The 26291-nt window shown below is 50.0% G+C and overlaps 1 protein-coding gene across 2 annotated transcripts in view; it reads right to left on the reverse strand.

The window, feature by feature from the left end:
• Positions 1 to 1297: 1297 nt before the first annotated feature.
• MPPED2 (metallophosphoesterase domain containing 2) overlaps positions 1298 to 26291 on the reverse strand; it is a 167561-nt gene continuing 142567 nt past the window's right edge. The window contains exons 5-8 of one of the 2 annotated variants that reach the window (XR_009220838.1): positions 8329 to 8444; positions 5147 to 5260; positions 2151 to 2625; positions 1298 to 2034 (exon numbers count right to left, since the gene is read on the reverse strand). Coding sequence is in view for 1 of the 2 variants with exons in the window: in XM_058546185.1 (XP_058402168.1) it covers positions 2507 to 2625; positions 5147 to 5260; positions 8329 to 8444 (349 nt within the window). In the remaining variant the exon portion in view is untranslated. Of the gene's footprint in view, positions 2626 to 5146; positions 5261 to 8328; positions 8445 to 26291 lie in introns of both variants that reach the window. The other variant, XM_058546185.1, reaches the window with a different exon arrangement.

The raw sequence follows: 26291 nt of genomic DNA on the forward strand, positions 1-26291 counted from the left end.
GAAAGCGTCAGGCCTCTTGAGAGCCATCTGGCCCCCGGGGGCAGTTCATACATATGGAGTGGGGAACTGGACCGGCTCAAGGAATCTCTGTCCACGAGCCAGTCCACCCTGTAGACTCAGCAGGCTGGCCTACTTCCTGCCTCCACACATGGAAAGCCACTTCAGTAAGTGCTTAGCTGAATTCATTTGTGTCCAGACGTGCTCTCAAGGGCTGTGCACGCTCACTTGTCATCACGGTCGTCCACCTGTTTCTGGAAAGCCTTCTTTTCCGGAAGTCTGAGCCTGGCTCCTTGTACAGTAACCAGAGGAAATTTCCATTCATTCAGTGCTCCTCTCCCTGCGGCTCCCTAGGAGGGAGGGCTAGGGGGCCAATACCCTCTTCTACTAGGTAGCAGGTCAGAGGAGGGTCATTAACCTCTCTCAGTACCTCTGTTGGCCCACCTTAGCTACTACAGTCATGGACCACCTCTGGCTGGGAAGCTCGAGCATCTGTTCAGCGAGCCCAGACCAAAGTGTCCACCACAGGCTCTGGGAGGCATCTGAGACCCTTAATGAATATTAACAACTATGATGGCCCAAGATGATTACATGTGAGTGAGCTGGAATTCTGGCCTAGAACGTTCTCTTTACTCTGTTAGTACGAAATCAAGAATTCTTCTCAGGAATTACACCAAAGAATCCATAGTGGGTAGGAAGGAAGGAAGACGTGTCAGGATACAATCCAATGGGCCCTGGAGTGCAGACTTGGGATATACTCAGATTCAAGACCATGCTGCTCTTCTTCAATGGCTCCTCCAGAGAAAATAAAGAAGGCAACAATTTCCCCACCCCACCGGGGGCCGCAGCATTTTAGTGCCGGGCATCATTAAAACAACAGTGAGGGGAGATGGTAACTGCTCCTGGGGACAACTGAGAACATGTTACTCTATCATCACGGGTCCGTCCTCTCACGTCCACACACACGTCCACAGCGTCTCCAGCCCCACTGCGTGCTCGCTCTGCTCCTGTGGAAATTACAACGGCCAAAGACTAAGTCTCCCCTCTCTGAAATCTATGGCAGGTTAGATGACAGCATGATGGAAGGGAAGGGCACACTGAGTGCCTTACAGATCTACCTGCTGGCCCCTGAGGGGTGGGGGACAAAAACTGATTGAAAATTAGGAAAAAAAGTCACTTATTCTAATTCTTCTGAAAGGGTGCACTGATGTTGCATATGAATAAATCCCCCCTCCTCAGGACTAAGCCACCAGCCTCCCACCAACCACCCTCCAAACAGCACAGATTTAAAAATCTTGCAATTTTATTTGCATATAAAGGCCGCTAGATATAGAATATCACAATAAATTTAAAGAAACAACTGCTTTCCTAAATTTCATTAGCAAGATAACATAAAATAGAATTAAGCTCAACAGCATTTACAACGGGAGAACAGAAATGACTATTAGCGACAATATTTTGTGCTAGCGAAGATTGCATCAACACACAGTGCAAAACGGGGGGGTAAGAAGACAATTCGGGGTATTTAAATATAAAGGACAACTAAGCCTTATTTTAGTTCGCTTCCATTGCATCCATTTACGTCTATACACGCCTGTAATGTACCTAGATTTGACTCAAGCTCTTTAAGACCTTGAGTTCTGAGAAAACGTCAGCTCCTCGGGACCTCCGATGCCCCGCTCACAGCGTCCCTTTACAGTTGTACTGTCCTCGGCAATACCAAACTCCTCACTCAGTCATAACACACAAAAAATATTTATATATATAAACCCCTATTGAAAAGGAGTCTGCACGCTCATTTTTTTACTGCATGAAATACCTGCTCTTGAGAGATTCCATTTCCATATTTTTAAAGCTAAAATAATTTAAAAGATACAAACAAACAATGAGGCTAACCACAGCGTGGATCTCACTAGCTAAGCATCCTTTCAACGAGGGCCGTTTCCTCCCTTGGCACAGAGTTCTTCACAGAGAGTGCGGAGACGGCTCGTCCACCTCTACTTTTGTTGAAAAGATTGCTACGAATCCGGGCCACGTCTGCAAAGAAGAAGCATTACCAAGAAAACAACAACAAAACATCAAAACACAAAATAGTTCAAACAATACTCTCAAACAGCTGTGCAAATCTGGGTGGTTTTTAAAACACTGCCTACCTGTTTCTTCTTTTCTTTTTCTTCCAGCTTAAAGCACTTTAAAATTAGACTCTTATCACCTTTTAAAAAGAAAGCTTGGCTGTCCTTTGGGGAACACTAACAATGTACAACGGCGTGGCCTTTGAGAAAACAGAAGTCATTTTACAAATTCACAACGCTCCTTTGATTTCCAATGGATGCCCCATTTAGAAAAAAAACAAAGAAGAAGCACGACCTCTAGCATCATTTGTGTTCCAGCAATTTACAAAAAGAACTCACAGGATTTGGAAATAACCGAGTACGAGAATGTAAGTTTGTAATTAGAAAAATGGCAGTTTGTAGACCTTCTCTCACATTCCAGTCAGCACGGGGGAGCTTCAGGAGCCCTGCGGGGTCGGGAGGTCAAATATAATTGGAGGGTTGGTCGGCTGGAAGCTGACTGTGCACGTGGAGGCGTTGATGTACGTGGTGTACCCGTCGGTCATGATGCCATAACCTGCGGAGAGACAGCGCCACGCTTACTGTAACGCACACCAGTGGTGTGACTCAGCGCAGGGCCGTCAGGCCAGGAAACCCAACGTCCCTGCCAGTGGGCAGAGGGATGAAACGCAGAGGAGCCTCCCAGATACAACAGCTTTCAGAAGCTGCCTCCCAATTTTATTCTATTTTCTTTAAAGGGAGAATTCTCTCCTTCAAAGAAAAGTGCCTCTTTTTTCCTTATTTAAATACTAGATTTGTCGGGGAAAGGCTGTGATTTCTTTACTAGTGAGAATATAAAGAATTTTTTTCCCTTTTTTAAATATGATTTTCATTTCAAAGCCCCGTATTAACTGTTGAGTTCTAGGGAAGAGGGTGAGGAACATAAGGAACTCCTCCAAGGCACACGGCTGCACATGGGCCCCGGGACAGGGGAGGAGGGAGAGCACGGCCCTGGCAGGCGGGAGGGGGCACACGCAGCTTCTGAGCTATGACATCATCTCTAAACTGCCTCCGTGAGAGTTAACAATGAGGGAGTTGATCTTATTGAATTGTGTGGCTTTGATGCTGAGCCTGTTTCATTCAAAAGAGTCAAGTAATCACACATCCAAGCGATGTGGAGAAACATCACCAGAAGACCCTGCTTCCTAAGCTTGCCTGGACACTGGACCAAGAAAACCACAGCACACATGCAGTATAAATCCCTTGTGACCTATTGGAAGAAAGATAAGAAAGTTTCTCTGGGTCTCTGGTATGTACCTTCCTTTTACAATTTTTAATTCGTTGAAATTTTTAGCATGTTTGCAAATTTGCACATCTCCCTGGACATCTTATATATTTGCCTTATAGCCTCTGCAATTAAGTCTGTAATTCTATGTTGTTATCAGGCTCTTATGGCATAGAAATATATGTCTGTGAAAAAATAAAATTACCAGGACATACAGAAATAACTGATAAGGGTTAGTTTTTTTCCATTTGCTAAAATTTCTCTCAGTAAGCCTGTGGAGAGCTTAATGAGAGTCAATGGAAAAATCTCTTAAGAAAAGAAAAGAGGCATTTAAAATGTGCACTGTTTAGTTCTGGGGTCATAAAGTCTTGTTATCTCTCTCCATCAAGAGGCTGGTATTTGCCCTCTCTCTGCCCTCTTCAGCTGTCTTAAGTGAATAAAAGCGAGACAAGTTTATTTGAATATGATCTCCTCCCTTTTAAGCAAGTTTATTATTTTGGGACTTCAGTGGAATTCCCCAATTGTCTGGCTAGTTTACAGCTAATTAATGATTTAAAAAAAAAAAGGAAATATGAACTCACAGGCATGCTGTAGGAATTCCAGCCTGAGACCTGGCCCCAGAAATGCTGTGTAGACATGAGCTCCCATCCCCCAAAACCTGTGTCATGCCGTAGAGAAGTGCCGTCCTTTTCAGGGGGTGCAGCTCAAAGTCAGGGCAGGATGACACCCTCTCTCGGGGGGCTGCACCCCTGCTCCATCCACTCAGCTGGTGCCTGCACTGGGAGCAAGCTGAACTTTCCCTGGCTTTAGTGGGATGGTTTTCAGTATGCTGTTTATTCCACGCCTGAGCAGGACGCCACCAGATTTGTGGGCTTTGAAAAGCAAATTTTGTTTTTTGCTTCCTCAGGCACAGGGCCCTAAACAGCTCACCTGCAGATTTGTCAAGAGTAACTCCAGAGGGCAGTGTAAGCGGGAGCCACCACGCCCACCACACACAAGCCTGCATAATGGGCGAGGCCTGGAGACTGTGGCCTGCTGGAAGACGGCTCGGAGTCTGCGCAAAGGCCCTGCTACCCCTGGTCTGAGAAGGGAAGGACAGACAAAACCCAGCACCCCGAAGGTTCCTGCGAGGCTCCCAGGTCCTGTGCACTTGACTCCAGCTCCCCCTGAAAGGCGGAACAGGGCATTGGACCGGTTCTCGCCGAGGGGGGTTCGTGACTGTTATCCTCAGCCCGGGCTCATAGGGCCCCTGGTTTCTGAGAAGACGAAATGGTTTTCTGAGGTTAGCAAGGAACCATCTACCTGCAAATGTGCAGGTTCCTGCCATTTCTCTTCTCTGTCTTTCATTCGTGTCCAAAGTTATTTTCTAGCAAGTGCCCTGTCTTCCCGGGGCTTTGTGTGTGTTCCACACGAAAGTGCTTACAGGTGGGAGGATGCCACGGAAGTCCTCTGGTCTACACTCCGGGCCGTCTCTTCTGACTCTCCTCAAGAGGAAATTGGCCCTTTTTACCTCCGGGCTGCTCCAGGGGTGGTTATCAAGGCTCCTCCTCAGAGCTCTGAGGTTCCAGAGGCTCCCGGGGAGTGCGGGTTTCCTACAGGGTGGGCCAGATCTGCTTCCTGCCCTCACTCTGCTCCCTAGAAAACACGCATCAGCTCCACACGCAAGTGTTTCTCCTGCCATTCATCCTGCAAGAGGGTTCTGCTGGTAAAAGCAGCTTGAACCCCCGCCCGTTGTTCCCAGCATGGCCAGGGCCCCTGTGGCGTGGCCCACGGATAGGGACACAAGCTTTGAGCGCCCTGCGTCTGGTCTTACCTTCGTGGATTCCTCCAAACACGTGGAGCTTGGGCCGGACGCGCCTCTGGACGGTGTTCAACAGCTCCACGCAGCCCACCCGCTGAAGCTCCTTTGGAACCCAGTCTCGAAAACCTACAGGCAAAATGCAATCAATACTCTTAATTCTCGTTCTTCAGGTAAGGAGTCATCTGGGCTTTCAGGAAGCCATAACTCACACCAGGTTTATTACATTATCTGCAGTCCTGGCCTCGCCATTAAGGCTCACAACGGCTTTTAAGGAACTTTTCACCTGTCACTTTGTCTTCTTTAGGTTCTTGAAATTTTTTTTGGTTTCCATTTTTTTTCTTCCTGTTAATTAACATTTTTTTTTTCTGTAAGGGATGTGATTTATTCAGCCATGGGTTTCAAACCTTCTTCATGAGCCCAATGACATTTATTCCCAGCAGTCCCATAATATCTCTTTCTCTCTCAATTCAGTTACTTTCTATTTTTTTATTATATCTATCTTATAGCAGTTTACTTCCAAGGTGGTTCAAAGAGGAAGGGCTGGGAGGGGCTGCCTGTGAACCGGCCACAAGACCCCTCGCTCTCCTGAGATCCATCAACCCTTAACCCTCGATGGTTCCTGAAGACCACAGCGGGGAACGCCAGGCTCCTGCTCCAGGCTCCTTGCTAGCAGTGGGCAACAACGTGACCTCGTAGTGGCACCCAGCAAGCTGGGACTAACTGACTGCCTTTAAAGTAAAAGCCACTTAGTTCTACGCTTAATGCAGAAAATCTATAAAAACTGACACCAATTCTAGCAAAAGTCAGCTATCTGGATGATTATGGTCTGAAATGGAATCCACACGCCTCCCAGGATGGGGTAGAAAGAGGCAGTGAGATGAAAGGCTAAACCGTCATCTGTGGGAAATTGTTCCACGGCTCCACGAGGTGATCCTACTGTTTAGAAATGACTGGGCAGAAAGGGACGGACAAGCTTCTTCCACTCTGTTTGGCGACACTGTAGACGTGAAGATTCAGCATCTCTGTAGAGACACGTTAGCTGGGGTGTGGGAAGGGGCCAGAGTCTGGAGAACATCAGACGAAAGTGAGGGCCCATAAAATCCAACCAGGGGTTTCCAAACCTTGTTAATTAGAGGAAAAAATCCTTAGCCCACAGTGATTGGCATATTCCTGCATGAACGTGTTTTTCTGGAAGGAGGAATATTTCATATACAATCACCTAAGAAAGCATCCTGCTCACACCATCGTAGTCAAGCCCCACATGCGATGGCTTCCCTTCCCAGCAGGAGAGAATCCCCCCCAATCCCCGAGTCCAGCACTATCACAAGAACCCCACACCTGCACAGACTACGGTTCACCTCCACCTCAGGAACACTTGGCCTGACCTTCTATTTGGAACTCCTTGACATGGACCTGACTCTGCACAGCCACCCCGGGTTACCTGTCTTGACTACAACGGAGGGGTGGGGGGGACAGCAGCCTCCCTATGAAGAGTTCCTGGGATGTCTGATTTCTTTGGAGCTGGAATTCAGACTTCCCATTATTGCCACTTGCTTCTGTACCAAAATTAATGACTTGATGAGTCTGTGAATCAATTGTTCCATTCAAAGTTATATCCAAACAACACTTGAGTCACGTAAATGTTTCTGTGCTGAGGATGTCCAAGTCCCACAGTAAACAGCCTAAGGGGGATCACGCCTGCATCCGGGAGGCTGCGCAGGGAGGACCAAGCTGGCCGGGATGCGGTCCGCAGGGCCCCACTGGGTGACTCATGCTGCTCAGAATATTCAGCTAGCAATTCATGATTCAGTTAGTCTCTATGATTGGGAAATAGGGAAATTAATTAACTATGACCTGATAAAGGTTGCTGATAAATATAATCTTCTGAAACATGGGATGGAGTGGGATGGAGTTGGGAAAAAAGCTGGGGACGGTGACTCTGAAGTGTTGAGAAAGTCAGGAAGAGCTGACTTGTGCAAATGTGTACAATTTCCGTGTCTGCAACAGAACTGGCTCCCTTCTTCTGCCTCCCCCGTCATTAAAACGTGCCACTGCGGCCCAGCCCCGGCCGCCCCTCCCCGTCTCTATGTGCACAGAGCACGTCCCTCGTAAGGACGGAAAGCAGCACTACGTGGCTTGGAGGGAAAATATCTACAGAGATTAAATTCGTATTAGGGATGCAAGCCAGATTTTGTATTTTTGAGGCTGACAGAGGAGGGAAGTGACATGGATAACAACTCCAAACTAGGAAAAAAATCATGAAAATCATTTATTTTTGTACTGTTTCCCCCTCTCTCCAAACCAAGATGATCAAGCACACTGTGCTAGTGCTGTACATTCAAAATTTGTGAAGAGTAGATTTCGGGCTGTGTGTTTTTCACCACAATAAAAAAAACAAGAAAGCTCTCCTACTAAGAGTGAAGCGTCTGAGTTTCCTGAGCAGACCTGCGCTGGACAGGAAGGGACCCGGCCTGAGAGACGCCCCGGGGATGGGGATCCAGGTGGTAGTCCTGCTGAGAAACGTCCTGTGGCCAAGCCAGACAGACAGCAAGCTCCTGGGTAATCAGGAGATAATTACGTAAGTCAGACAGTCACCTCTGACCTGTCGTCTGGGTAACTGTAACCCTGCACACAGGCTAGTTGGTCTGTGGGATGAGTGTCTCTAACTTTTAACAGAATCCTTACCTAACACTTTAGAGAAAAAGGAAAAGGATTTTTTCTCATATAATCAGCTCAAATGTTAAACTTTAAAGATCTCCCACGTCCCACTTTTATATAGAAAAGGAAAATGAGCTCCTTTGAACAAAAGTTTCCCTCATCTCATTGCCATTCAGAAGCCCCGGGACTGGGAGGTCCGTGCCTGCCTCCCATTCCACCCCCACCACCCTCACTCCAAAGTGCACACAGTTCTTAAAATAAATCATCGAGCTCAAAGGACTGTGGTGCTCCACACTCATCTGATTCTCCCTGACTCGACTAAATCAAAATATTTAATTTCAAGAACACCTATAAGCCCAGCAGAACCGCTGAGTTTAATTATCGTACCGGTTTCTTTAAAGACATTGACTTTCCTTTCTGTATTTGCTTTTTTTGGGGAGGAAAATGATTATGTCCTTGAAGCATTACTCATTAATTCATTATGCTTGGGAAAAACGGCCTCTCGGACAACGAAAGGGCAGCCGTGCTCCACTCACCCAGCGGAGGTCCGTGTGTCATGAGGATGTCGACGCCCTCGGGGATGAGGTTCCACTTGTCCAGCAGCGACTGGCCTCTGGGGAGGTTGAAGCCCCATCCATTAAACCACGGGGTCCTTTGGGGGAGACAAGGCACACGTATCAGGCCCGCAGAGCCGCGTTTCCACTCTGCGCTCTCTCTCTCCCGCACATCCCCCACGGTTTGCAGCCCTCTCTCTTCTCTTTTTGATGTTGGCCCTGGCAGCAGGATGCCTTTTTTTGACTGCTTCAAAATCAACACATTTGAAAGCAAGCGCGAAGCCCGAGAATTGTTCCACTGGAAAGGGGCACGAGAGCCTGTACAGTGGAGACCTTCCCAGCAGAGCTCTGTCAAAATCTGAACAATGCCTTGCCTTCCCCCAAATCTCAGCGCTTCCTAAGATGCCGGCCCAGATCCAGACCACTTCCACCCTGCTGCAGGGTCTCAGGGCTAAGAATTGCACTAGCCGGCCCTCCTCCTCCCCATCACTGCGGAACTACCTCACTAGAGACTCCTATGCGAGTCCTCGGAGAGATGGACAAGAGCTCTGCAGGCAGAAGCCCCTGCACGTGGAGATGCTTTGGAGCCCCCTGGACTGAGAACACTGGAAAAACACGGGGGCTGAGAGGTGCGGAGGGACACAGGGAGCAAAAAGCAAATGCGAGCTTTCCTCTTGTCACCAAGGGGACGATTCTGGGGGCACCCCTGGTCACTCTGGAGTCCACTCTGCTGACAGCAAATGTGAGCATCCCACCTTCACAGGAGCCTCTGCTCCTGGAGTGGGTTTCTGAGATCGATGCTACGTGTAGAATGAATGGGGTCTTTGTCCACCCAACAAGCATTTCTAATTGGAGCCGAAAACGTCTCTACCATTGATAATAATGGGAGAAGGATCAATTTTTCTCTACAAATACTACGGGCGAAATCATATCAGAACAAAGCAGTGCCCAGTGCCGTCCTGTTCCCAAACATCTAGACACAACCATTATTTTTTGAGACTGACTCTCTCTTGTTCTGTAGGAAAATTCCGATTTGCTAGGGCAGACACATCAAAGGCAAGGTGGTCAACGCTGCCTTCAACGGAAGCTGCCCCTTCCGTGCCACTGAAAGAGGTAACCTGGGCACCAGGTAACCTGATGGCCACAGCCAATCAAGTGGCGTGCACTCTGACTCACAGCCGGTCACGGGCCAGACTGCCAGATGCTCTCAACACTCTGACCTCAGGTACACTGACCCTGCATCCATTTGGGGGTGGACACAAGTCAAGGCCAGAGGTGAGAGGCTGCCCACTGAAAACCATGTGAAAATCCACCTTACACGTGGGAACCTCAGATCTCACTGAGGTGGCTGAGAGAGAAAGTTCCAGAGACAAGAGACTGTGTGACCCCAGCCACAAAAAGAGAAAAAAGGAAGTACTGACTGGTTCCTAACCACTTTCCAAGTCCCTGAGCCATCCTCAGGGGGCTTCCTTAGTGACAGGAATAAGTATTAAAGTGGTTAATTAGTGAGTGTGCACTCTTTGTCAAGGCACCATTCTCACACTGTTTGTACTCACATGACAAACTCACGAGGTGGGTACTACTCCCAACCCCATTTTACAGCGGAGCAAACAGGCACAGGGAGGCCAGGTAAACACACCCAACAGACTGGATATAAACCCAAGCAGACCCATGCTCTCGACCGCCAGCATTCCTCTTCTTAGAGATACACTTCCTGAATCAACTTCCGATTTGCCCTGGCTGAGCCTCTTCTGATCTCTTTCAAGTCCAAGCGTCATGTTGTTTGAAGCCAAATGATCTCTGAACGGGAACAGCGCATCAGCTGTGAGGTTCTGAAATCCAGCAACAAGAGGGTAGAGTGGACCCCTGTGGTTTCTGTCTGCCCGGCTCCTCCCCCTTCTCCTGGTAATGACATCTGAATTCCCTCTGGAGACCCTTTCCCGCCCCCACTCGGTGCACGGGCTCTGCGAGGGCTGACTCGTCCCTGCACTAGAATCTCCCTGAACACTGACCCGCCTAGAGATGTACATACGACCCAAGCTGGGCTGAAGAGAGTCATGCTCAGGAGTTTGCTGGTGCTACCTAAAAAGAGGTCATGTTCCTCTCTGGGATCCTGAGTCTTGAGAACTACGTAAGCCTACAAGTGCCTGGGAGCTGTCCTAGCCACCATGCAGATAGCCCGGGCCTGGGAACCAAACCAGCACAAAGAAAGCGGAGCTGAGAAACGGAGTGCCCTGATGACCCTGTTGGACACCTGGATCCAGCTCTGCCTGAAGCCAGTCACACTTTCTCTTCCAAGTATGTAAGTCAATAAAATCCTTTTCTTTTTATTAGCACGTTTGTTAGAGTCCTAATATATACAATTATCGTATTTAGTGTAAAAATGACCTACGTACTTATGGTAGGCAATGACGTGTCCCTCCCTCCCCCAAAGACGCCTGTGTCCCAATCCCTGGAACCTACATCGCCTTACACGGCAAAGGGGAAGTAAGATGCAGAAGGAGTTCAAGAGCTCATCAGCTGACCTTGAGATAAGGAGGTTACCCTGGACCATCTGGGTGGGCCCCAGATCACATGGGTCCCTAGAGGGGGAGGAGGGGCAGAAGAGGAGATGGCCCTGAGGTAGTGTGAGAAGGACTCGACCTGCTCTTGCTGGCTTTGAAAGCGAAGGAGATGGAGCACGAGCCAAGGAGTGTGGGCAGCCTCCAGCAGCTGGACAAGGTGAGGAAGGAGAACGATTCTCCCACTGAGCGGCCGGACAGGAGCGCAGCCTCGTGAGGGCCAAGTCAGACTTCTGAGCAGCACACATAAGGCGAGAAATACGTGTTGTTTTAAGCTGCTAAATTTGTGGTGATTTGCTACAGCAGCAATGGAACGCTGATTCGTACCTAGGATGTCTGCGCTGGCTGTAACATTTCCGGCCTGTGAGTGGCCTGGGCCTCGCCTGGTCCAGGCACACATTCAATCAACACGGCCCGTCCACGGCCACACGGCTGGCTCCGTACCCAGCCTGCCGGGGAGGCGCCAGCGTCGCAGGCCCAGGGAGAAGGCCAAGCAGACCCATGCGGAGCTCATACGTCCAACCTGCCCTCTCGCCCTCCAGGACTCCCTGCCTTCAGGTTCTTAGATATTTTCATTACAGTCTAAAATAGAGCCTTCCCAGTCTGGGATGCCCAACTATCCCCCTCATCTTACAATGACTCTTTTCCAAGACTTGTCTTAAAAGTAAAAAGAAAAAAAAAATTGGCAAGTTCAGAACCCCATGAAAACTCAGTGAGCATCACGGCATGAGAGAGAAAAATAAGCAAAAACATCTGTTTTCCTAGATTTTGAAAACAAGCTTCTGGGCCTATGGTTCCTGCTTGAACGGCGAAGAAAGGAGGGTTTGACAGCGTCCCAAGCACACCCAAGGAGCGGGACAATGAGGGGTCTGACTGCGCTGCCAGAGTGTCTGCGGCCGTCGGCCTCTGAACCCCCAGGACATCCCAGGGCTTCCAAGTCAAAGGAACAGGACTGAATTCTTCCAGAGTCTTCCCAGTTTTCCCTCACAGAATTTTCTCTGGGAACCCACAGCCCTGTTCCCCCAGGAAACACTCAGTTTTATAAGAGCTCTGTGAAAGATTCAGACAGGCTTGTGGTCTACAGACACCACAAATTTCATTTGGTTAATGTTAAGCTTGTGACAAAATCCAGAAGTTTCCAAGTTATGGGTAAACTTTAAAAACGTTTGGCGTTTTATTCTGACTCAAACCTGGACGTGTATGAGAGAGGGGTTGAGTTGCAGGACAGGGATGTTTGACAAGTCCTTGATACGCTTTACACAGGGTTTTACAGCGACTATTACATTTAATTCCTCTTGCCAATCCTTGCGTTAGACGTCATCAGCTCTGTTTTTAGATAAAAGGCCTGAAGATCAGTGCTATCAACTCCCTTGTTCACGTTCCCAGGACTGGGAAGTGGCAGAACCAGGATTTGAACCCAGATCTGCTGGCTCCAGAGACTGTGCTCTCTCTTTGCTGAACTAAAACCTCCTGGCCCAGTTTTGATTCTGGCTCTCACATACATTAGCTGAAAACAGGGCTGCCCCACGAGGTCTCTTAGGCTGTGCACCGCACACCTCCAGAGGGTGCCATGGCGTGTGTGATCCAGCTGGCCCTTGGTAAAGATGCAGTGTGACCTCGACAGTGTTGTGAGGGCTTTCCGCTCCTCTGGCTCCTCCAGATAAGGCCTTTTCCACTAGACAGTGGCCAGGCAATGAGAAAGGCAGCTCAGTGGTGGGTTCCAGAACTATCCCAGCACGGCGCAATAAATGGGTCACAGAGAAGTGGGAGACCCGTGTGCTAATTCTCATGGTGGCATCAATTCACTAACTCATATAGACCTTAGATAGACAAGGACCCAAGGTGGGCCAGGTTCCTCATCTGAGAAATGCGTGAGTGGGTGGACTCGATCACTAATTCCAGGATTGCTTCTGGGTTACAGAAATCTTACGACGAAGCTCCGCACCCAGAGTAGGAGCACACAGGAGCGCTCCTGCGGGGGCACTGGGCGGAGGCGCTCCGACCCTGCTCACTCCCTCAGCCGCTCCTGCCTTCTGACCCACACCTCTGAGCACAGCTGGCAAAACCCGGCCCTTGATGATCTCTCTGTGATCTGGAAATCCTAACATTCTATAATTCTGTGCAGACTAGTCATGTGCTGAGTAAAAGCTGTGAACTGCTCTCGGTGAATTTACCTCAATTGCTTATAAGGGACCCGGCCCAGTGTGGGGGAAGTAACCCCAAAGAGCAGAGACCGAACGCATCAGCATCAGTGAATAACGTTTTATCCAGTTGAGTTTCAGCCGAAACACGAAACCCCAGCAGTGAGCCCATCAGGGGTTGCCTGGAAGTCCGTGCAGAGCCAGCCTCCAGAGCCCACAACGGGTTTTGTTCTGTAGCCATGGGGGCGAGGGGAGGCGGGAGGGCGGAATCCAGGGGGACAATGTCTGCTGCCTCGGCCAAGGACTTAATAATTAGCTGTGACCAAGAGACACCACATGGGAACCAACTTGTCAGAAACCGTTCCACACAGCACCCTATCACACACAGTGGGCCGGTCGGAGCCGTGACCCCGCCGAGGAGGGATGAGAGACCCTGCAGGAGGGGGCCCTTCAGCTGCCTGAAGCCTCAGATGGATGGAAGCTGGGGCTGCTTTCAAGGCGCCTCCCCTTGATCTCAGAATTAGAGGCCCCGGCCTCTCTGGGCTGAAGGTCCAGGGGCAGGCGCTCGGGAGTTAACACAGGCAGAGCACGTTCCAAACAAAGTCGTACAGACAGGTCTTCTCTGCGGACGCAGGGTGGGACGGAGTCGCCGCGAAGGTCACCTGTGTTTGCAGGTCACACGCTGCGGAGCGGGCAGAAGGGAGCTGCCGGATGGTACACCCCAGGTCTGGACAGGTGACGGCTGTTGTCCCCTGCCGACGCAGTGGGGGCCGGGCGCGCCCCGGGAAGGCAGGATTTGAACAGGGAAGTTGGTACTTGTTCTGTTGCGACGGCTCCTCAGGTCCACAGCCTGGTGCTGGTCGGTGTCCACAAATTCTCCACGGCCAGACGGGGCCCGGGCGGGCTGCAACAGGAAGCCTCGGGATTCTCACTGATAGGCTCCTGGGCGCCTCCTGCAAAGAGCAAGGCTCGGAAGCGGGGGCGGGCTCCACTGGGATCCTGAACGGAAGCTGCGAAGGGGACGGGGCAAGGGCGCAGAGCCGGGCCGTTGGCCGGGCCACTCAGAGCTGTGAGGACCTGGGGCTCTGTGAAGCTGGCCGCTCTTCTGGAGGCAGTGGGTACGAGCATGGACCATGGAGTCAAACAGACCCATGTTCAACTCCCAGGTCTGCTACTTATTAGCATCTCGGAGCCTCAGTCTCCTCATCTTTCAAACAGAAACAATATCTGCCAGTGTGGGTACGGTGAGATCATGTATGTAAAACTTTTGGCAGAGTACTGGCACAAAGTGTTAATGTGCAGCTTTTAATTGCTATATAGTAGCAACATACGGGTAGGTATACACACACGTACACACACCTGAGCTCCCCACCACGTGAGCTGCCTGTGTTACTTCCTCTCTCCAGAGCCCCCAAAGCTAGGGCTCACCAGATCACAGACCCTCCTGCTCCAGACTCTGGAAAAGTCCCCAGTGACCAGGCGGCATCACTAGACGGCTGGATGGAGCCTGACTTCCTCAGCTGATTACTTACTAAAAGGGACTTCCTCTGCTCACTTCTGAGTGGAAGTTTTTCAGGAAGGCGCTCACTGGCTCCTCTCACCTAGACAGAGGAGGCGTGGAAGGAGGGAGTACAGGGCCTCACGGTTGGTCAGGGCTGCTGAGCTGGCTAGTAGGGGTGGCTAGACTCTGACGGGATCTTACATGGGGGAAGTTCAAGGGAGGGGGTTACTCTGGGTCCTTGGAATAGTAATAATACAGGGCTCAGAGAGGTTCACTGGAGGGATTGGCAAGCTACTAATTAATGCCATCACTGCCGAGGGCACCTCCATTATGCAAAACTCAGAAACCAGGGGCACTTTCCACAGGCGCTGTCTTTTCTAAATGGTGGCTCATCGGAAGTGTACTCTTCCTCTGAGACACCATCGGCCCCCTCCATCCGCATCACACCAGGCCCAGGAGGAGCTAATTTCCCCCCGGCGTTCCCGTGCCAGGAAGCTGTCACGCTGCCTCCTGGTCTCCAGCCCCCTGACAGCTCAGCCCTCCTGACTGCAGGGCTTCCGTCAGTCAGAGCTGCAGCTTCCCTGCACCAGCTGTGTCGTCCTCAACACCCAGATCAAAGGCAGACACCTGGTGCTCCCCTCCTCGCCTCCTCTCCTCCTCTTAGCTCCGGAGTTTGTTTAGGAAGCCAGCCTTCTCCCACCAACTCACTCCACCCGGCAGCCTGGAAGTTACTCTTGCATGCAATTAAAAAGACGCCTTGCATTAGCCACAGGGAACCTCACACCTCGTGCAGCGAAGTGACACACAGACCAACTGACCTCGTGAGGAGAAGGAGGAACAGCTCAACTTCAGGGCAAGGTTCTCCCCATGCAGCTGCTCGGGAGCCTGCCCGCCCGGACTCGGCCCAGCTGCCTGTGACGGCCTGCCGGCTGCTCTGCACAGCTGTCCAGGCCCTCTCTTCACTGTGACTTCGGGACTTGGTCTTTCATGACCACGTCCTCGGGATGAGAAGAGACACTGTTCTGATAAAGAGAAACTGTTCTGATAAACGGCAGGCCTGGGTGAATAACGTGGTCTGGGTGCCGTGGACTGGATAGGTACAGATCACACTGAGGTGGTGACCTGAGGCCCATGAGCCATGAACAGCGCCGTAAACCAGGGCAGTAGGCCATGCCATCTGTACATACTTGCCAGCCGTGGCCCTTTTTGTAACTAATTAGGAACAAGTGTCAGAACGAAGCCTCTCTCACCCATTTTCCTTTCCCCTGCTGGAAAGGAAATGGTGTAAGCAGAGTTTGCTTTACGAACCGAGGGAAAAAAATCACTGTGACCTGTTTTTGAACTTGGTGTGCCCTGAATTATTAAAAATAACAGTGTCTTCACGGCTCTCCCAAGCTTACCTGCCTTTAATCTCATCAACAAGTTCACGGCAGGAAGAGGAAGACTTTCACTCTGTTCCCGTCCCATCGGGCTGCCAGGGGGATGATACCCGTCCACCAAGCAGAGAGCTTGATGGGCAGAGGAATGGCCGTGGCAGGACTTCTGCTGTGGTGGGCAGGTGAAGTGCATTTGGGACAGGCCCTGGTGCTTCCCGAAGTGGCCCTTTGTCCTGTGGCCCAGGAAATCAGCGGACACGGTAGCAAGGTGCCCTGACCAGAGGACGGGCCCTGAACAGAGCAGCCCCTGATGGGGCCTGTATTGATATCAAACCCCAGCAGGGGGAACGCCTCAGAGAGGGACATCACAGCACCCTCGTCCAGGCACAAAGAAACAGAAGGCTCGGTGGATGGAGAGAAGTAGAGAAGAAAAGCAGCGTTCCTCTGTTTTTCTTTGGCAGTATTTTTTATTGTGGTAAAATATATATATATTTTTCTCTTAAGGAAGATTTTGCTGAGCTAACACCTGTGCCCATCTTCCTCTATTTTGCATGTGGGATGCTGCCACAGCAAGGCCTCATGAGCAGTGAGTAGGTCCACACCCACAATCCGAACAGGTGAACGCTGGGTCACCGAAGCAGAATGCACGAACTTAACCACCACGCCACTGGGCTGGCCCCTGGCCTCCATTTCTAAGTAGCCTAATGTCTCAGGAACTTGGGGAACATCAGCATGATCTGAGAATTAATCCAGCAATTCCAGGTGAAGCCTGGCCCTCAGGCCAGGAGGTGACCTGGACGTTTCTGTCAGGACTTTCAGGGGGTGGTGTCCTTCCATTTCCTCCTGCACACTCCTTAATAGGGCTCTGCAGCTGAAAACAGGCCCACGAAACACAAAACCACAACCTACCAGAGACGGAGCCTGAGAGGGCGGTGTGTGTCAATGCCTGGCTGGCTCCAGGCACAGGACAGACAGGACGGGGAGCAGGTGGGAAGGCTGCCAAGTCCTGAGGGGACTCCACAGAGCAGCTGCACCGCCCTCGTCCCCTCGCCTGCCCGAAGACACCTCACAGAGACTCAGCAGCTAGACAGCGTCTTTCTAACACAGATTTCCCAAAAGGGTAAGAGAAAGAGGGAAGGTGGCCTCAGGATCAGCTAGAGTTTGTTTTGTTATATAGTGAACTCTCAGGAATTGACGTTAACAGGTAGGGATGGACTGAGGAGACCTCTGCCCCCAAACAGAGGCTAACACAACGTTTCATTACGTTTACTGTGGAGTGTGTCCGTGTGAGTGTGTGTGGTTGCACACTTATGTTGCTCACGTCGGTTTCCTTTTATGCTATTCCATATTCTAGGGCACCAGGGGGATAGAGCCGGGAGGACGGGGCTGGGAAGAAAGCTGCCACCCAAAAAATCGACCCAAAGAGAGGACGTGGTGAGTGGACAAGAGAGCACTGTGAGCTCTGAAACACATCGAGGGAGGCTGGGAGCTCGACGCCTTCACCTGGCTCACCACCCTGTGCTGCGCCCGGCACAGAGCAGACGCTGCCGCACTCGTCAGTTGCGTGGAGAATGCGCGTTCACGAAGAGTCTGCGGCTTCATGAGGAAATGTGTATTCCTCGGTGGTCAGTGGAAAGCAGAGTATTAGTCTGCAGATCAGTATGAACTCATAGAAAACATGCTTAGGAAAAAGAAACAGACCAACATGCTGAACGGGTATCTTGGGGGTGGGGGGGAGGACCAGGAGTGATGTTTTTCCTTCTTTCTTTTTGTCTATTACTTTCTACTTTTTCTATACTGACTATGTATTATTTGGAAAGAAAAAGTTATTTAGCATAAAAATCTCCATACGGCGAAACGCAAGCTGAGGGTGGATGGAGATGTGGAGGGCTCATCATCCGCTTAGACGCCACTCTGCCTGCACAGCAGCTGCCTCCAGGGGGTGAAGAGCCTGGCGGCTTTGGGGGACTTCTGCTCAGGAAGTTGACGTAGGGCTTGTCTGCTTCCTCTCCTCTCCCACCACCATTCTGGGGATGGAAAGGCGTCTTTGGCAGCAGTAGAAGTCTTTTATTCCTTCGAGTAACTCAATATTCACTATATATCCCAGACACGTTTACTGAGGCAGCTGCTCTGTGCCAGGCACAGCGTGTTGATGGTGGTTCAGCTGTCACTTCACTGAGGAATTTCAGTTTAAATGTAGATAATGTTATATAGCTGCAGAGGACTGTACTTATTACAAATCGCTCTCACATTTATTAGTTCACGGTACCCCAAGAAGCAGGCAGGTATTAAGTTTAGAGAAAATGGAGTACAGAAACAGGAATTTTAGTAACTTGCCCAAGGCCACCCACAGCTGAGGTGGCATGAACCTAAATTTGCAGTCCAGTGATTACGTACGCAGGGTTCAAAGTTCGACAGATCTGGGTTCAAATTCCGACTGCTCTGGGACCTTGGGCAAGCCCATCGTCTGATCTCAGTTTTCTCGACTATAAAGCGGAGATAACACCACCGAGCACACAGGTCTGCTGTGAGGACTGAATGTGAGAATGTATGTAAGGCGTTCAGCAGAGTGTCTGACTTAGATTAGGAATTTATTAAGAATTAGACGTTACTCTTGTCATCGTCATTATGGATGTTATTAATATCACTATAAATACCCAATCACCAACTCTTTGGTTTTTGCCCCCTAACGTATCTTCTTCACATCCCCACAAAGTGTACTTCCCTCCATTTCTCAGATCTAGAACGTAGACACCAAAGAATTGAGTGGATCCATCTCAAAGCAACGAGTGATGGTCTTCAGATCCAGGTGGACCAGCTCCGGACAACGGGAAGGCCCGACCTGGAGCCAGGAGACCCGGCTGCTCCAACTCACGTGCTGTGTAACCTGGAGCGAGTAACCTAACTGCTTGTCTGCTTCCTTGGCGGTGCGGTGGGGAAGGCAAGGCCTGTGAACCTCAAAAGGCTGTCAAACAGAGGCCCTTCTGAGCGAGTAGTAACCAAAGGAAAGTGTCTTCTCGTTCCCAAGTCACCGGCCTGCTGGTGCTGTTTGATAAGCTCGGAGGAACTGGAATAAGTGACAAGCAGGTCAGATGAAAGTTAAAGTGTTGGCCTCCATTCATCCACCATTTTGGCTGTACACGACTAGTTTCAGCCCAGATCGATTTCGTAAAGTGAGAAAACCGTGACTTCAAACCGGCAGTGCACACAATCCGAGGATGGAGGGAAAACTTAGCTGCCCGTTCCATGCAGAGGTGAGAGCAGGTACAGACCTGGTGTCGCCTCCCTGCGGGCCAGCCAACCCTATATTATTAATCGGGCTCCGCAAACATGACGGAGCACCTTTCCCTGCAAGGCCGCGGCAGGCGCTCCAGGGAGCTCTAAACGCAAGGCGAGACCCTCCCACCTGCCATCTGGTTGGGGTAAGGAGACCATCGCAGGCAGAACTGTTCTCTCGTATCTCTGCCCATTAAAACTGCACTGAGGCTCAGCCCACATTTTCCCCAAGAAGCCTTCCCCATCCCCTGAGCACTCTGTCTAATCGTCACTTGTGGACTTTCCCAAACTCTGCACCATCACTGGCCTGTTTGTGTTTTTGCTTATTTCCCACCTCATTCCAGCAAGCATTTGAGTCACACCTGTGTCACGAGAAAGTCTGTTTCCCCAGCCGACGGTGAGCCACGTCCTATTTATAGTGGGGTCACCAAGACCTAGCACAGTGCCTGATACATAACAGACGTCAAGAAAAGATCCTAATGGAAAAAGCGGGAGCATCTGGAATGAACGCCCACGGAGGAGTCCAGGTGATGGGTGAGAGGGGAGGTGGAGGGCTCAGGACAGACGAAGGTTCCGGTTTTTAAAAAACAAAGGCGACTTAAAAACCCTGGAATACGTGTCCCATAGGCCTGTGCCACCAACTACGGTATCACCATGAGCTCCTGAGCACCTGAACGGTGGCTGGTCTGAATCGAGGTGCACCACAAACCTGGAACACACACTGGATTTTGGATACTTTATACAAAAAAAGAATGTAAAAATATCTTAACTTTTACATTGATTACATGTTTAAATGATAATATTCCGGAGATATTGGGTTAAATAAAATATATTGTTAAAATGAATTTTACCTTTTTTCATTTTTTAATGAGGCATATTTAAAATTACACATGCAGTTCAGGTTATATTTATATGGACAACACTGTCCCAGGTACACAAATGTTCCCACCATGATTCAGAAATCCCTGTTTAGGGATTCTATCCTAATGAAATAATCCAAAAGTAAGCAAAAATGCTATGCACAGAGTTGTTCACTCCAGTGTTATTTATAAGAGCAAGGTATTGGAAACAAGTATCTCCTAAACTCTGCATAAAAATAAGAATGGTTAAGAAAATCACCATTATTGGAATGTCCGATAAAATGTATATTTTGCAAGCACTAATTATGAAGACTAGGTAGCAACACAGAAAAGTCTTAAGACATAATATTGCTTGAAAAAGTCAGCTCACAGTGCAGGGAATCTACGCACAATCCGAATGGAGGCAAGTCCTCTCACCTACTCATCACCCTTACTGAGTGACTGCTACGCACCAGACTCGGCACTAAAGGCAGACTGAACTGGAAATGAAAGGAAACGGGGAGACAGCTGGGTAAACAAACAACTGTGTGTGCAAATGGAAATATCTACCAAGTGAGATGGCACCTGAAGGAGGCCACGCCTAGGCTTTCCTGGGATGAGCAATGACTGAGGAAAATGTGAAAAAAAACAAGCAAGTTATTCTTTTGGTCAAGGGGTCAGGAGTCGTGTGGGTTTTTCCTTGGATTCCTAAGCTTTCTTGGAATTCTACCATAAAAAGGGAGAGTGGAGATCAGCGTGTGACCCGAGGGCAGTGAGCCTCTGGCTCTGAGCAGGTGCGCACTGCTGGCTCAGAGAGGAACCGGGTAGTTTTAACAGCCTCGCTCTGGGGTCAGACCTGTGTCCAGACCAGCGCTAACATCCCCGCTGCACCTCTCAGTCTCAGCTTACCCATCTGTAAAATGGGGATAATTATAGTGTCTACCTCATTGAAACACTGTTGAGAAAATTAAATAATCTATGTACAGTTCTTAGCGGGGTTCTTTGCACTTAATAAGCATTAAATAAATGTTGAATTTATTATTAAGATTGTAAAAATTAGAGAAACAGCATGATATAACTGACCAGGAAGACAAAGCCGAGGGTGGGACCCACCTGCTCCCAGCACTACCTTCTAAGATGCACTGGTTCACCTCCCTCCATTTCTAGATCTTTTACAGCCCATGAATTTACTCAACCAAGCTTTCATCTTCCTTTTTCATTGCCTTGAAGAATGATGAAATTATAGATGTGATGAAATTATAAAGGTTCTATAGAACATGATGGTGAAATAGTTTAACCGGAGAAGTATTTCGGTCTGCTGTCTCTCACTCAGCGGCACAACTCTATGAAAGCCAGACGGTACTCTCCTTCACATTCCCCTCCCCCCAGCATGTTACTCATTCAGTTCCAATCCACTCGGTCAGAATACTAAGCACAATTTATCAATCTCCAGGTGACCTCCCATCAGTCAAAAATATAACCAGGTTCATTGTTTTGTTGTTTCTTAAAGAACTGCTGATGAATTCAAGAAATTTTGAAAAAGAAACATTTCATTTTTCTGATACTCGGCCCTGCTCTTTCTCTAATAAGAGACTAAGCAAGTTTGTGTGAAAACAGACTCTTTGTTTTATAAATAGAACACTGTTCAAGGTTTTTTAGAGGTGTCTGCTAAAAATAAAGAGGGTTATAGTTTACTTCCTTGTAGCTTTCAAAACAAAACAAAAAAGCCTGAGCTCAACTAAATGTGTTATATTTCTATTCTGAATGGTATCTTTACGTGAGCCAGGCCTGATTTCTTGAAATGAAATCCCCCAGAAATTAGATTTCTTCTGTTTATACACGGTGTGCCTACGTAAAGTGATGACACTATAGTGGGTTTTGTTGACACTATAGTGTTTTGTTTTGTTTTTTTTAAACATATGCCCCGGGATGAGCTGAATGATCTCCTTCCCTCCTACACAGTGCTCACACAACTCCTCCTGGAGAACTGCAGCCTCTGAGGAGGGCAACCACCATGTCTGTGCAGAAGTGCTAGGCTGTTTGCTCACAAATTAACAGTACTTCTTTGAAGCTGAGCTCATTGGTCCCCAAATCGTGAACTGACTGTTCCAAGCTGTTCCTGGTTGGAAGCTGTCAAGTGTGGTGGTGTGGAATCAATGCCAGGTTCCCAGGCAAGTCCCAGGAGCCACGTGGAGTCATGTGATAACTAACATACAGTGACAAGGACAGCGCCAGAGCTCCACACTGCCCAGAACAACGTGAACTTGGAAAAAGGCCTGCTTTTCAGCTCTGGATGCTGGGTACCCATCGCTCCTTGCCTTGGTGGGACGGAGCCCCTAATCTCTGGTTCAGCGGTGGCTCTGGGGCCAGGGGCAGAGACTGCGAGGTGGACAGGGGTGAACCGAGGCTTCCCGGTGTGACTCTGCAGGGCAGTATGCCCACCCTGTATCCACCATCCATCTGCTGGGATTGCTCTGATCACAGCGGGCTCTACAGTTCAATGAGTCTGAGAGATGCTATTGCATCTCCCTCCAGGTCGGGGCGTCAGTGAGCATTAGCACAGCCCAGGCTCTGAGCAGCCTGCAGAAGAGAAGCACGTTTCACCTGATACAGCTGAACAGGCTCCACACATGTGGATGGTTGCACCCTGCCCCCTTCTCTCTCTAAGGCCTGTTAACAGCTCACGACGTGGCAGGAATGTTCTGAGCACTTTCCACACAAGAAATCATTTAATGCCCACAGCATCCCTCTGAGCTGGAGGCTGAGATTAACCTTGTTTTATGGATGTGGAAACCAAGGCAGAGAGAGGTGAGCGATTTCCAAAGTCACACTGAGACCCGTGTTTACCTACCATGCAAAATAAACCCAGGAGGGCCGGCCCCTTTCAAGTCCTTGAGGAAACGCTGTCCAGTAGGCAGGCCCAGGCCCCCCAGGCCCCTTCTTTCCTCATGTTAGTCCCACTCTCACATCCCAGCCCCCGAGTCTTCAGAAGCTGCATCTGGACATTTCCCAGGGTTATAAGTCTCCCTCTTCTGCAACGGAGAAAGACGCGGTCTAACAAGGAGTCTTTATTCACCGAAGACTGAGGAAAGATTCCACCACACTAGGGACCAGCTTACTCCACGCGGGTGTATCGGTCTCCTCTTGCTGCGGTAACAGATTACCGAAAACGCAGTGGCTTCAAACATCGTAGATTTATTCTCTCGCAGTTCTGGAAGTCAGAAGTCCAAAATCCGTCTCGCGACTGAAATCAAGGTACTGGCAGGGCTGGGTCCTTCTGGAAACTCTAGGGGGAGTCCACTTCTTTGCCTTTTCCAGCTTCTGGGGCCGCCACATTCCTTGGCTGCTGGCCCTTCATCATCTGACCTCTGCTCCTGTCGTCACGTCTTCTCTCACCTCGACCTCCTGCCTCTCTTATAAGGACCCCTGTGATTAAGATGGGCCCTCGGAGATAATCCAGGATAATCTCCCCATCTCAAGGTCCTCAATACAATCACATCTGCAAAACTGATTTTGCTACGTAAGGTAACAGCCACAGGTTTCGATGTAGGATTATGATGTGGACTTCTTTGGGGGGCCATTATCCTGCCTTTCACAGTGGTGCTGTGCTGATGGAGAGCTGAAGAGGAAAACGGGGGCCTGGAGTTGGCAGGGGTGGGAGGGAGCAGATGGAGATTCCTCTGGGGCCCCCAGCTCCACTGCAGGGGAAGGGAAGAGACAAGGTCACGGGGCTTTTCCCTGCCTGGCCTTCCCCCTTTATCATCGCCAGCTCAGCTACAGGACCCTGAACAGAGAGGAGAGACAACAACGGAAGGCAGGGCTGTACTTCTCAAACAGGTGTGTGCCCGTCCCCGGGGGCATGGTTCTATGCTGGGAACACCCAAATCCACAGATCATCCTGATTTATCTTTCCGGAACAACAGTTTTCCTTAAAGATGCTGAGATTCTTAAAACTGAAATCACGATTTTCATATTACAAGCCCAGGTATATTTCTGGTTCTGCTTAAAAACAACACTTTTTAAGTCTTCCTGTTGTCAGAGTGTATGGAGATTACACAATCCACCTCCAGTAGTAACAGTGATGAGTAAATAAACTTAAGCCTGTGAAATGCTTAGGTCGGGGCCTGGCCCGTGGGAAGCTCTCAGTGAGTATCAGAATTCGACCTGGTCCTTGTTTCTCCACCACGACCAGGACAATTACACAGTCACCTGCAGGCGCTTTCCATACACTGGCCCCTTCAGCCTCCCAACCACCCTGCAAGATGGAACTGTTGTTGCTCCGTTTACAGGTGATCAGTGAGCGAGGGCTACAGGGTTTCAGTCGCTGGACTAGGGTCACTCACTGGACTGTCAAAGTGGGGACCCAGACTGCGTGCCTCCAGGGCCCACAGCTTCGGCGTTTCCATTTCTCCTTCAGGTCTGCTGCCCAGGTTCCCGTGGGGCCAGCAGCGCCCATCACCCCACGAGTCAGGCAGTCAGCAGAGCTTCAGAAGGAGTTCCCAGGGGCTCTTGTTTGAAGGCTTTCTAAGCTATCAATTCTGCAAAGAACACATTTCTGCTTCCTTCCTGGTTGGTGCTGGTGTTTTAGAGGGTGAGGGAACCAGAATTTGTGTCCCTGCTCTCCTCCAGTCACCTCGCTCTGTCTGATGATGCACCGTCTCCTGCGTGAAATGGCAGAGCCCCTAGCCAATCCTTTACCTGCTTCTCAAAGCCTTTTAGTGAACAGAATCAAAAGTGGCGCTGACTTTTTCAACAACTGGAAATTTCTAGGAGTCAGATTTTTGCTGGCTCTCCCTAAAACAGAAAACTTGGAACCAGCAGTGCAGTGACATTCAGTGACAGTGGCTCTGCATTTGGAAGAATACCTGACATTACACGCAAACTTAGTGCTGCTTCTGAGGATTCCGGCTAAGCGTACCACAGGGAGAAAGACAGGGAATGTACGTCCTGAAACCTTCACGAAGATGAGCAGGAAGCTCTGCGAGGGCAGTGACAGCTGGCCGGCCGATGAAGGCTGACCGCCCACATTCCTCTCTTCCCTGGACCGCAGTCTCCAGGTTCCATGAGCCAGAGGTAGCCAGGGGTGCATTTCCACTCTGCCTCCACCCACGACCGTCACATGAGCCTGCAAGTGTGGGGTGGGGGCCTGGTCTCGGCTCAGCTGTCTACAAACCTCACGGTTTCCCAACAAGACACAGAACAGAGGAGCTTGGAACGCATGCCCAGCGTCGCACAGCAGAAAGACATGGTGGTAAGGCACCAAGAGGCCGGGCCTTCTGCCTGCCGTGGAATGATCGCAGCCGTGTCACCTAAGGTAAGTCCCCGACTCCTCTGATGGCTGTCCCTTCCTCCGCCATCAGTGGCAGCGGCCGAGGTGAGCGCGTTTCCCACTAACTGACGACGCCATCTGCTGACCTGAGACGACAGCGTGGGGTCTGTGTACGAATCACGGCGTTTCTTCATGTCTGTCTCACTCTCCAAGCCGTACGCTCCTGGAGGGGTGGCACTGTCTTCGCTGGATCTCCAACGCCTGCCCTTTATTAGACACTTGACAAGTATTTATGGACTGTGAGGTCACATGCTGGGACAGAGCATTGTTCTCAGACTTTGGAGAACATCAGATCACCTGCAGGGCCCATCCCACAGCTCAGCAGGTCCAGGGGGCCTGAGAATGTGCATTTTCTAACAAAGTCCCTGGTACTGCTGGTGGGTGGGCCCTGGGACCAGAGTCTGAGAAGCACGGGCGTTCTGGTGAGAGCTGGCTTCCCGGCAGACTTCGCTGGTTCAAATCCTGGTGGTCAACGCACTTCACCTCTCTGTGCATCTGCTCCCTCGTCTGCAGAAATGCAGAGACGACCACACCTGCCTCACAGGTTCCCGTGTGTGAAACACCTCCAGCAGGGCCCGGCGCATCATAAACCCCACGTTTGCCATGGTTACCGGGAAATTTTGCTCTCCTGCTCTGATCTTTCAGTCTGTGTCTGTATTAGTTCTTCCGACAACAAACGAGGATGTATGGCTTGGGAATCCTGGAGTCACTCTGGACCCCGGTGGGCTCACATCTTTCTGTTAAGATCTGTGTGGATTTGGGCCTCTGCTGAGTAACAGAAAGAGATTTCTCACTTCACAAGTCAACGTACCTTTAGACTTTTAAGGTGAGCACTATATTTTCCAAATCAGGCAACATCTAGGTTCCAGCAGTAAATGAAGACGTCACCTCCAGCCTTGAGAGTGTGGCCATGACGGTCATC

The sequence above is a fragment of the Diceros bicornis genome, chromosome 7 (assembly GCF_020826845.1).
Source record: "Diceros bicornis minor isolate mBicDic1 chromosome 7, mDicBic1.mat.cur, whole genome shotgun sequence".
Lineage (NCBI taxonomy): Eukaryota > Metazoa > Chordata > Mammalia > Perissodactyla > Rhinocerotidae > Diceros > Diceros bicornis.